General features: G+C 35.5%; 2 protein-coding genes across 2 annotated transcripts; both read right to left on the bottom strand.

Moving 5' to 3' along the window:
- Window positions 1-764: 764 nt before the first annotated feature.
- On the bottom strand, window positions 765-3,226 carry LOC311300006 (CKLF-like MARVEL transmembrane domain-containing protein 7). The gene is made up of 5 exons (XM_084424047.1): window positions 3,082-3,226; window positions 2,765-2,938; window positions 2,058-2,156; window positions 1,733-1,814; window positions 765-1,591 (listed from the first exon to the last, which is right to left on the bottom strand). The coding sequence occupies exons 1-5, from the start codon at window positions 3,145-3,147 to the stop codon at window positions 1,578-1,580; spliced, it is 435 nt and encodes a 144-aa protein (XP_084280173.1). The 5' UTR covers window positions 3,148-3,226; the 3' UTR covers window positions 765-1,577.
- A 982-nt stretch (window positions 3,227-4,208) lies between these two features.
- LOC311300475 (MARVEL domain-containing protein 1-like) lies at window positions 4,209-7,040 on the bottom strand. The gene is made up of 4 exons (XM_084424771.1): window positions 6,713-7,040; window positions 4,913-5,080; window positions 4,569-4,688; window positions 4,209-4,340 (listed from the first exon to the last, which is right to left on the bottom strand). Exons 1-4 carry the CDS (start codon window positions 7,019-7,021, stop codon window positions 4,263-4,265), a joined length of 675 nt encoding a protein of 224 aa, XP_084280897.1. The 5' UTR covers window positions 7,022-7,040; the 3' UTR covers window positions 4,209-4,262.
- Window positions 7,041-12,642: the final 5,602 nt, after the last annotated feature.

Raw genomic sequence — 12,642 nt, 5'->3', positions numbered from 1 at the left:
GCTTTTTATAATATTAAATTATTTAATAACTATTATAGTATTAAATGTATCATATAAAGAGCATTAGACCAACTGCAACAACAATGAGCAATTAAAAGCATATTAAGATGTTTTAAGCAAAATGCCTGAAAGTAATGTGACTGGTAAATGTGATTTAATGATTTATCATTTTTGACTAATAGGTGGTGCTGCTACAAAACTGATGTGGTGTGGTCAGAGTAAGGTGACAATGACACATGCAAAATTTGGTGTGAATGTGCCAAAGCATTGCAGAGATACAGCCTCAGAGTCGTTTTGGCATCATCCCATCAAATTAGTTGATGCGGTATACAAAAACGGTTTAATCTATTGACACCAAATCGAGTAGACAAATGGTCTAGGAGGAGCCAGAAAAAGTACTTTTTTAAAGAAAATCAAAATGGTGGACAGGAAGTTTGGACGACTATGAAAAGATTGGTATCTATGGAAACACCAGTTTCATTACAATAGGTTAATTTAATCAAAAGTCATTAGCATTTTTGGAATTTTTATTGTAACTTTTAACCACAAGATGGTCCAAAACTTTTTGAGTACCGTCAGGGCATGGTGCTGAAGACACATACCAAGATTTGTATTGATATGCCAAGGCATTCGTAAAATAAAGCATTTTACAACAAAATTCAAAATGGCCGATGGCCCGATGCCCAATATAGTTGATATGGGAAAATTGGGAATTGTTCGATTAAGCATGCTGCACCGAATCTAAAGAGCCCAGTTTTGTGATATTTTTATTTTTTTTGGCCAAACCGTTCATAAGTTTTAAGCAAAAAAGCTACTGACCAGGCGGCACTGCACTCAAGTCATGGTTGTCATAATATACACCAAGTTTGGTCAGATTACATTAAGCGTTGCGGAGATATAGCCTCACGTTCATTTTGGCATGCTCTTCGTTAAATTCGTTTGCGCATTATTTGAGAACTAGTCAACTTGAATTCCATAACTTTTTGTCAACAGGGTCTGAAGATGATCTGGTTACATTTTCATGAAAATCGGAGCAACGGCCTAGGAGTTCGATTTTTTTTTATTTTTTTTTTTATTTTTTTTTATTATTATTTATTATTTTTTCTGAAAATTCAAAATGACAGAAAAATTTCCATGACAGAAAATTGTATCGGCTTGAGAATTTTGTTTCTAGCCCTTACAGTTCAAAAGTTATTAGCATAAACTAAGTGAAATTTTGGACAGTTGGTGGCACTAGAGGCATTGAGTTAGAGACTCCAAATTTGCTATGGTGATAGATCTGACTGTCCTCTAACTGTGTGCCAAATTTCATAACTTTCCTGCAAGTGGTTCTATGGGCTACTATTGACTACCAGAGTGGAAGAAGTAACGCCACCGATTACCTTCGGTGCTTGGCCCCTAATTATTTGGCTACAATAAAAAATGAGTGCAATAAGTGATATTGTGATAGTCTTTTATATTCCATGTAAATTTACTGAAACAACCATACCCTTTTTTCAATTCCCCATCCATGCTGTCAAGTGTTGAGAGCAGTTAGATATTTCAGTAGGAGCACTACAAATATCAAAACACTGTTTTTATACTGGTGGATCTGGAATAGAAATACATTATTTTAGATAAACAGTTCAGGATCCAGAAGCACATGACCAGTTTACAGATCCAGCTATGTTCAGTTTATCTTAATATGCTGAAATACAGAAAGAACAGAAAATGCACACAGCTCTTAACTTACCCGCAGGTTGTGGGCGTTGAATGGCAACAAACGACAGTATCACACTAACAACCAAGAGATATGAGGCCAGAAGACCACATACCTGAAAAACAAACATCAGAAAAGCTTACAATATTATCAGTCTGACAGAACTACAAAAATGTTATAGAGAGGTGAGCAGTTATGGAAATTAAAACGAGAACAACACCACCAATCCTGCAAACATCCAGACAACTGTCTTTTACATACATTTTTATTTCACAAAAGAAGGACTTTTCCTTCATCAAAAGTTTGATTGATTAGATGTAATAAAACTGATGAACATTCATTGTGATGAAGCCCTTACTGAGGCGGCAACCAGAACGGGGACTTCAAAAGACTTCAAAGCAGCTATAATGGATCCAGTGGAGATGAAGATGAATCCCAGTGTATCGAGCACAAACTCCTTGAAGAACAAATGGAAAAACATTCTTCATCAGACCATCCATAATCATATACTGTCTGTTGTATACTAATATGGTTATAATGTGGGTAGCACTTGACATGAAAATGTGGGAAGAACTATGTTAAGTTGACATGTATAACAGTTTGACATGCTATACTCCATATTAATCATTTTAAACAGCACTTTTGATGATTATCTTCTAGTATAATTATTACACATCAAAGTTTTATGATCTGACATTAATTGGTCGCACATAATATAACAGGTTATGACAAAAAGGTCTTAACATTTATTACTTTTTCTTATACACATTTATATACATGCTCAACTAAAATCTTGATTTACCTGGTTGGGAAATACAGGGAAATCAAATAAAAGTACAGCTAACAGCTAACTGTTAAAAAAAAAAAAAAACATCTAGTCATCTTTGCTTGTTTGTTGGAACGCGTTAAAAAAATTACACCAGCCTAATCTAACATAATTTAGTCCATGGACGTTATACGTGAACTATCTATATAGACAATTCACTATAAGGTAGATGTGAGCTTTAGGTAAGAATAGTTATATGAAATAGAGTAGCAGCACATATTATGTGGAGCAATACTCACGGCTATGAGCCAGTTCACACACGATGCCTTTTTTTGAAGCCCAAAGACAGTCAGGAACAGGTAAAGGACAATTGTGACGGAGTGACCCAGCGTAACCCCTTCATAGAAACCGTACGCGTAAAAGCTGTTGTACCACGTCGAGCGAACGCACGCGAACGCTACCAGGAGAATCACCTGCACACACATGAAATACTGTTTCCTTTCGCACTATAAAGATTCGCAGTCACGATTAAATTGACATTATAATTGTTGACAGATTTTATCATTCACAAAAATGAAACGCGACAAAGTTTTATGTGTCGGTTTGAAATACTTACGAGCTGAGCTATTTTCAGAATTCCTTGTTTTGATAGCAAGTAGTCCAAAAATAAAAACTCCATCATAGTTCGGTGGTTGATGTATCACTACACTTTAAACGAACAAAGCGCGCGTGTGTAGTCAAGTGACCAGGAAACCGCATCTGACGCGGTTAACTATCGTTGCTCAATTTCACATCATGATTCACAAGTCATACATGCTCGTAATATCATAATCTGAGAGCATGAAACACAATTCATTGGAACACAGTAATGACATAATATATGAGCTCAATAAGTATCTCATCACATTCCTGTTATAGTGAATACATAGTGTGGTGGTGGGCTGTATGGATTCATTTTTGTGAACTTCCTTTTCTGCTTTGCCAAATGTGAGCTGCTTTATTGTGTGTAACCGTAATAGCTAGTTTGACATTTGAAAATATAAAAGTTAAGTAAATGACTTAGATCCTGTTTCAAAGGACAAATGTAATGACAAAATGTTTTGTGAAAACATAGTTGTATATGCTTCTTAAAATACAATGAGGCTCTCATAAAAAGTCAGTCAGGTAAGTCCAAACATGAGGCTTTTCAACATACTTTCAGATCATGCAAATATGAATCAACATTCACATAGGTAAAACATCTACCCCGGTTTCACAGACCAGGCTTAAACCTAGTCTCAGACTAAAATGCATGTTGGAGCTGCTTTACCTGAAGCAACTTATCTTAGCACTGACATATCTTAAAATGTGTCACTGCCATTGTTTTGTCTCAAGCTGCCCATCAGTAATCTTTTTTTATTTTCTGAGGCACATTTGTAAAAGCTACTTAAATGTCCAAATTGAACCAAGGCGTAAGGCCTAATCCTGGTTTAATCTAAGCCCTGTTTGTGAAACCAGGCCTAAATGTCTATTCATTCACAACCAGTCAATATTCAATAAAGTTAATAAAATATAAAGAAATATCCATATAAGTTATAAAAAAAAGATATCAAAACATCTATTGTGCATTAGACAAATCTGTGTATTCAGATTTTGATTGCAAATACATACAGAGCAAAAGGTTAAATTCTTAATTTTTAATAAAAAAGACAATCATCAATATACATTTTTTTTCAAGTTTATTCAATTCTTGAACAATATAAGGATGAGCCATGTTTTTAAAAATGTGATTAAAAACTACAATCTACCCATCACATTTTATTCATCTCTGTGCCAGGATTTGTAACTGAAGAACGCACTACCAGCGTAACTCAGAGATACTAGGAATGCAAAAAACTAGAACAGAGAAAAAAAAGAGAGGCAAGCATTAAAACTTGTAACAATTTTATGCAAAGTAAATGAAAAACATGTATTTCACACGATCAAGAATGTAACCACATATTCTGGGCTGAGGAGACTCTTAAGAATTTAAAACTACTGAAAACCAGCCGAACACTGATATATTCCCCTCAATGTTATGTTGGTTACAGCCTCGCACACATCTAACAATAAAATGATTATTACCGTTGATGCTGCCCAGCAGTTAAAATCATGATGACCTTTGACCCCCCGATTGACCAGAGCTGCCTCAACAATAGCAGCCGAAGTGTACAATAAAGCCGCACTGCAGTTAAAAATGAGAACCTAAGAGAGCAGGGACGGAACTACAATTATTTGAGACAATTAGCACAATTTTGTTCCTTCAAAACCATTAAACCATGTTGTTTTTGGAAGTCATTAAAATAATACATTTAGACTTGTTTTTTTCTAAATCAAAATGTAGAACTATTTTCACATACCATCATGGCATCCTTTTTAATCACAACTTTGTAGAGATGAATCAACTAACTGTATAGAAGTGCACCCACCACTCTAGTCCAAGGAATGTGACGTATTTTTCCATTGGCCAGGTTGATGATGAAGAGGAAGAGGGTGAGAAGCCAATAGAAGACAGTCACAAACATCACCCATCCAAATGGGGAAAACCGGAAATACTCTGTGCTTGCAATCAGTGCCCATACCAGCAGGCCCAAAATCTGAAGAACAGAAGAATTCCTGTTGCTTTGAATGACTTAATCCTCTGGAAAAACAAAAGGTTGTGGGACAGTGGTTCTCAACCTTTTTAAACCCCCAGTGTACATAACTGTATTTGAATGCCCCATGATTTTCCAGTAATTTGTGATTTACTGGATAAGGATTACCTTTTTTTGTTGTTTAGGGTGTGAATTAAAATAAGAAATATCTTGATTTTAGTTGTTGTTAAATATCTCAATTTGTAGTAGTTTCTGTTCAGATGAACAGAAACACAAACAAGTAAATAAATACACCGAAAAAAACCTTAACAGAAAGTTACGTCAATAAAGATATCACTTCACATATTTAAAACAAAAATGTGTATGCTAACGAGAAAGCCTATATTTTGATGAGCTGTGGCGAACCTATATTACATTTAAACTATAAAAGAAGAAGCCACTACTTTTTCAAAACTGGGTTATTGGGTCATTCAAATCAACCAGCCATTAGCACATACCATTTAAATACATAGTTCTATCACAATCTCACTTCCTCAGCAACGGCCTTATCTTACCTACATTGAGACAGAAAGAGGAACATTCACACCGACCGTGTGACACACACACACACACACACACACACACACACACACACACACACACAATGAGTTTAAGAGAAGGCTGTAATTAAGCTGTAGGTTAGGCTTCTTCTCCTTAAAGATCACGTACATAAATCCCAAAATCTCTCCATATAAGTTGTTATGGGGATTTTGCAGCTCACATATGCAAGGCTATAGGCCTACATACAAATTAGATGTCTGTATCTTTAAAAACTATACAAGATTACACAGCCAGCCATGCAGTGTAACGTTAGGCTAGAAGCCCTTCAGTCATCTATTTCCTCCTGAATACAAAGGCAGGCGTTTTACAGTGCACATTTGCCTTTAATGTGATAATCTAAAATCAACACTCAACCAATTGTTGACAATCTGAATCACTGATTTGAATGGGGTAACGTTGGTTCACCCAAAAATCATTTACTCACCCTCATGTTGGTCCAAACCTCTTTTGTTGAACACAAAAGAAGGTATTTTAAAGAATGTTGTTAACCAGACATATGACGGCACCCACTGACTTCCATAGTAGGAAAAAAAATACGTCTGGTTACCAACATTCTTCAAAATATCTTATTTTGTGTTCAACGGAAGAAAGAAACTCATACAGGTTTGGAACAACATGAGTAAATGATGACAAATTTGTCATTTTGGGGTGAACTATCACTTTAAGGTGAGCGAATTACACCGAGAAAATAATAAAGTTTAACATATTACAATTTCTAAAATCACGACCGACTTTGAATGAACGGCTTATGATAACTGCTGCATAACATCGTTTTGGATAGGAGAATAGCCTACATTCGGTTGCTTAGCAACCACGCCGTCCAGCGCACGTAATGAATGGCTCTATTCTGCTCGCGCAGATTCCAGTGAAAAAGCAAAAAGGTAAGAGAACAGAACAGACAACCCGTATAACTCTCAAAACTGGCACAAATTCTTTCCGACAAGTCTGTTTGGATTTGTTCATCAATTGCCCATTTTAGTCGTTTTAATAAAGTTCTAGTCGAGTTTTAAAGCCATGATAGTAAAGTTTACTCACAACTTCAACAAGGATGAGGTACTTAGGCACGCGCAGCATGGACTCTTTGTCGTACCACGGGGTCTCTGTGCTTGAACTCCCGCATTCCAGGTAAGGACTGCTCGCGGTGGTTATTACTGGTCGAGAGTTTGGATCCTCCGCCATGAATGCGACCCAAAATCTTTCTGCTCCACTCCAAAAAAAAGTGTTTTTCTTCTTCTGCGTACAGGTGTATACGAGACAAAGTCGCGGAACATCCGATAAATATGTAGTCTGTTTTTTTAATGCCAGTACCAGGTACAGAGGATGACGAGTCCATATACTTTTCATAAATAGTAGCTCCACTGAAAACCATCAAAAATGTTTATTTGCATTCTGAGGTTGCAGCAGAAAAGACTCCTCCCACCGACCACCCCAATCTTTAACAACCACAGTTGACTTCCTCCAGAAATACACCTGACCAGGTTAGATATTGCATTTCCTGAAGGAAAAACCAGACCGTTCGATGCAGCAAAATAATAAAGTCAATATTTTGATGAAATTATAAATTATTAAAAGAAAGAGAAAGGGGCGCAGAGTTATCATTTTCCGCTGCCATTAGAAATAAAATATTTGATGTGAGTCATTATGCATGGCACGCATTCATTAATAATGTCTCGCATAATAATTAATGCAGAAAATAATAAATGCAATATAAGGGTTTCCACTAGATGGAGCCACGGTCAAATGAAACCTTTTTTAGACACAGCTCTACTGCAAAATGAATAGCTAGGCTATCCAACAGAAACAGACACAAAATCATAAATAAATAAATAAAAAGAGAGGATTTTAAAGAGTCTAAAAGCTCTGGTGCAATTTTTAAAACAATATTTTTAAAAGACAATATATACATAATCTAAAAGTATAATGCATTCAGCATTCACTACCTTTCAAGAGTTGAGGATCAGTACGATTATTTTAAAGAAATTAATAGTTTTATTCAGCAAGGATGCATTTAATTGATCAAAAGTGAACGTAAAGACATTTATAGTGTTAAAAAACTATATTGTTGTCTGAAAAAAGGTATCACAGTTTCCACAAAAATATTAAGCAGCTCAACTGTTTTCAACATTGATAATTATTAGAAATATTGAGCATATTATAATGATTTCTGAAGAATGTGACACCGAAGACTGGAGTAAGGACGCTGAAAATTCAGCTTTGCCATCACAGAAATAAACTACATTTGGAATGATATTTAATAGAAAACAGTTATTTCTCACAATATTACTGTTTTTACTGTATTTTGATCAAGTAAATGCAGCCTTTGTGAGTATAAGAGACTTAAGAGAAAAAAGAGAAATATAAGAAAACTTTAAATCTTACTTTAAACATTTAAATGGTGGTCTGTAATCTGTATAATGTATTATGAGAGATACACTGTAAAAAGTGAACAGTTGGATCAACTTAAAAAAATGACTTCAATTGGTAACACCTAAAGAAATGAAGTTTTCTCAACTTAAATATCACGTTTTTCACGATAAAACGTGATAATTTAAGTTGAGAAAACTTAATTTCTTTAGGTGTTACCAATTGAAGTCATTTTTTTAAGTTGATGCAACTGTTCACTTTTTACAGTGTAGTATAATAATAATAATATACTATTGCTTACATGGCTTTGATGTTTTTGATGTTTAGAGCTCTTTTAAGGTTCCTCTTAGGTTGGTGTCTAAACAATGAGAGGAAAATCCAAATCTAGTAAAATGAGATCCTTTTGTGTTGTTATTTTACTTTAAATATGGACCCAATAAATGCACACGGTTCTATGACCGATCTTAACATCTCCATTCAAACATAGTTTCTCTGTGCATATCTGCAGTTTTAATGATTGACATCATTTCCAGAAAATATCTTTTCTCTACTGTCACAGATAAAGTATTAATCCATTAATGTTCAGATTCATAACTCATATTATTCTGACACACACTCATTACTCAGTCAAATACTCTGTGCGTGTTTGTTGTATCAAATTTAATATTCCTTTTTGCGCGCTCTTCGCTGCCTTGAAGGCGGATTAATGAGAAGAAGTCTAATTGGCTGAAATTGGATTGATAAGTGGCTGTCGCAAATTTGCATAGAGAAAGTTATGAATTTTAATCTGTTTTTTTTTTTTTTTTTTTAAGTGGATGTGTGTGACGGAGCTGCTGCTGAATGCTCGTTTAACAGGGGGAAAACAACAAAGCAGATAGACGCCGGAAAGGAATGAGTGTGGAAGACATGGAGAGAGAAAGAGGAAAGTACAGAGGAAAGAGAAAAAGTTATAGGAGATTCAGTTTTTGAAGCCGCCTATCTGGTTTGGAGGCTTCTGTACCGAAACATTCACAGATGAAACCAATTTATACAAAGCAAGTGGGCGCATGGATGACGTTAACAAAGACTGCATTGATATTTTTCACTCCAACGAGCATGAAGAGCTCTATACGTTTAAAGAACACCAAAGGAATAGTTTAGAACAACAAAAAATCATGTGCCGTGTGCAGTAAGCCCGTGTTTGTGTGAGGTTACCCACATAAAACAGAGAGTCATGTCCTTACAGGCCCCTCTCCCACCTGTGCTCAGACAACAAAGAAGAAAAGATTTAAAGAAAAAGATTTAGCGTCTTTGAGTGGATCTGAGAGTAAGAAAATGAGTCTTTCTCTATGTTATAAAATAGAGAGAGAGAGGGGGTCTACACAAACATGTCTAAACACACTCCCTATGTGAAACATAGGAGGCCCTCAGTGAAAGAATAAATACATCAGAACTGGTCTTGACATTCAAAGCTGAAGAAAGAATGAAAGCTGGTCTGATTATTGTTCTATTACTCATTACTGCATTAAGGTCATACTTGACGTAAGCAAGCTCAATAATGAATTCTTAAGCTGCCTCAAAAACTGATTTATCCATAACAAGTCAATTGTTACGATGCTGTAGTGAGCGCACAATGAAGGAGAGTCCTAAACAAAACGTACTTTATTAAAGAACAGACTAACATGCAGGAGATCGCAGGATTAATAATTATAGATAAACAACCAAAGCAACATAAGAGAACCTACAAGGGAAGGAACTGAACAGGGAGAGCTGCACAACTCTAGTGTATGATACTGGAGTTATTTTGACATTTATCCGCATAATACTAAGCTGACTGTTATAGTTTATTGTATTGTTTTTATTTTTGTTTGTGCAATAATTAATATTTTCTCCCAACAGCCCACACATACAGGCCTATAAAATGGTATGTAAAACAAATTCATAAGGAAAATAATTGTATATAATAAATCTGCTTCATTGCGTATTCCTTTTTTTAAATTATCATCATTGCAGAAATACATACAGAAACTCTACAAAATACACACATCGACCAAAAAACTAACAAAAACAAAATACAGATAAACAACAATATAAGAACAGGAAAAAAAAGGATAAAGAAAGAAAAGAAAAGAAAAGAAAGACCTTATCATTTAAAATATATATCCTTTGGGGGTGTTGAGTGTTTTAAGGTATTCAATAATTGAACATCTTTTACGCTTTCTCTCGTCCCCCGCTCTCCTCTCCTCCCAGTCCTCCAAACAATAACAATAATAATCAAGTATGACTTTATGATTAATATGCCCGGGTGAAGGACGGTGCACCTCCTACAGCAGTGGCAGTCCCGCCCAGAAGCCCACATCCACCCTACCCCTGGACAGCATACCCGCTCTAACTTATAATTCCTCTCCTCCCCCATTGTAAGACATATAGTGTATGCAGCGAACACAACATTTTGATTTTTTTTTCATCCTCCAGCTATCCCTATCCATTGTGAATTCAAGGGCTTAGTGCATTCCATTTACAGTTCCATTTCTGAATTGCTAAAACACTAAACCCCATTCTCTGAACCAAATTCTCAATAGTCTAAACCAATTTGTGGAATAAATCACTCTTTCTGTAAAACATTAAACAAGTTCAGGTAGTTAAAACACAGTTTGCAAATCTCATGCACTCTTTTTTCAAAACTCTGAACACATTCTCACTCACTAAAACACATTTCACACTGTGATGCACTTATGTTTCAAAACACTAAACACAGGCGGACAAAAGTTAAACACAACTGCAACACAGTTGTCATCGTTTACACACAACGACTCAAAATTGGTCACACTTATTTCTAATGATGTGACCAAACCAACTGTACATAATACAAGTCAGTTCAGAAAGCCAAAACTAACTCAAATTGTTGCACTGAATGTTGATACTAACAATGGATGGAACAATATAAAAGGGAGAGGGCGAAGAGTATGAGTAAGAGGAGGTGGACGAGGAGGAAGAGGATGAGGACGAGAAAGAGCAAGAATGTTGTCAAGGCTGGATCTGCTTTAGGGTTTTTCCCTTTGCCTGCAGAGATGACATTGTCTGTGGTGTGGACAAAGTCCTCAGGCCGGACTCAACATGAAGACATGATGCAGAAACAGAATGAATCTCTCTCACTGACCTTGATTTTGCAGTTGCACAACTCTTCTGAGTGTACTTTACTGTAACATGCTTTTCATTTAGAGTTTTTTACTGTAATCTTTTTGACTTTTGCAGTTGGGTCACTGTATTTTCACAGTAGGCAAGTGCTGAATATACAGACATTCGATACTATAAGATATTTAGTACAATACTATAATTGCAGTGGATACAGTATACAATTTATTCACCTTACTACTGTAAGTTGTCATTACTATACTTTTTACGTAAGTGCAAAATTAGTTTACTTTGGTACAATATACTTTTTTTTCTGTAACTTCATGCTTTGGATTCTGTGTTCTCCATTTTCTGATGTAGTGTCTAACGAATGATCTGTAGTGTTTATAATTTTGACTCGCTGTGTGTATGATCTGAGAGCATTGTTTGATTTTGAGCACAAATAAAATGATTTTGAGTCAATTGTCTGATTTTGCCGGAAGAGTCAGATTTAAATGTGGCTTGAAAATTTGTTTTTGTGTTTAAGGTTTTGAGAAAGTGAGTGATGGTTTCAAGAAATGTGTTTAAGCAGTTCAGAAAGACTGTAGACACATTGCAAGGGTTCTGCCAGTAGTGGGTACTCATGCAAAGTAAGCAATGACGTACATCCGAGTGAATGAGACGGAGAGAAGTTAACAAGGGAAGGGCATAACATTTTGACTCAAACGCAGCCCAATACAACTGTATTTTTGTTGCTTTGGAAGCCTCTGCACCAAATTTAGTGGTACTTATTGAAAATTGATAAAAAAAAAAAAAAGATTGTACAACAAAATGGTAAAGAAGTTTGTTTTGATTAAAAATCATGTAAATAAAAAGGCAGCTAGAGGGTAATATTTGATAAAAGGCTTTATATGATTTATATAAAATGTGTTTTCATATGCAAACACTTCTCATTTACAGTTTTTTACAGTCGTTAGGACACATTTATCAATACTTAGGTCACTTTTTCAAAACTCTTCACACAGTGAGCACAACAGAAGTATATGTGGGCTAAACTGTGGATCATTTATCATTGCTTTGGCACAAAATGCATTCAGTGACTACATCTTTCAAATTACATTAACTCTTTTCTCACTTCGACACAACCGCCAAAACTCTGTGTACCTACAGGCCAATTTGCACATGCTTACATACTGTTTTCAAAACTGTTAAACTTATGTTCAAAACAATAACATAATACAAAACTTAAGACAGCAATTTGCTCCATTTCTACAGTAATATTTTAATGAAATATATTTTAAATCTTCAAATTAAATGCTATAAAAACAATTGGACCAACCACAGCTGATTCTCATTGTAGATGAACGTCTACACAGGTGTTACTCTTTCAATTTCATTACAAAAGGAGACAACTGCTGAATTGTTTTGTATTGTGATGTAAACATGGACCCAGCCAAAAATAGAGAAGTGGCTGAAAGAGGAAGAAGAGTGGCTGGGAGGGGGCCACT

This window comes from Rutilus rutilus, assembly GCF_951802725.1.
Source record: "Rutilus rutilus genome assembly, chromosome: 11".
NCBI lineage: Eukaryota > Metazoa > Chordata > Actinopteri > Cypriniformes > Leuciscidae > Rutilus > Rutilus rutilus.
This window is presented reverse-complemented; position numbering and strand designations above follow the sequence as displayed.

Bases quoted from the DNA above. Each gene is read 5' to 3' on its own strand.
- LOC311300006 (XM_084424047.1), bottom strand. From the start codon at position 3,147: ATGATGGAGTTTTTATTTTTGGACTACTTGCTATCAAAACAAGGAATT. The intron at 2,157-2,764 runs GTGAGTATTGCT...TTGTTCTTCAAG, and splicing joins GTGTGAACTGGCTCATAGCC to GAGTTTGTGCTCGATACACT. The intron at 1,815-2,057 runs GTAAGGGCTTCA...TTTGTTTTTCAG, and splicing joins CCGTTCTGGTTGCCGCCTCA to GTATGTGGTCTTCTGGCCTC.
- LOC311300475 (XM_084424771.1), bottom strand. From the start codon at position 7,021: ATGAAAAGTATATGGACTCGTCATCCTCTGTACCTGGTACTGGCATTA. The intron at 4,689-4,912 runs GTGGGTGCACTT...CTGCTCTCTTAG, and splicing joins ACATTCCTTGGACTAGAGTG to GTTCTCATTTTTAACTGCAG. The intron at 4,341-4,568 runs GTAATAATCATT...TCTCTGTTCTAG, and splicing joins ACTGCTGGGCAGCATCAACG to TTTTTTGCATTCCTAGTATC.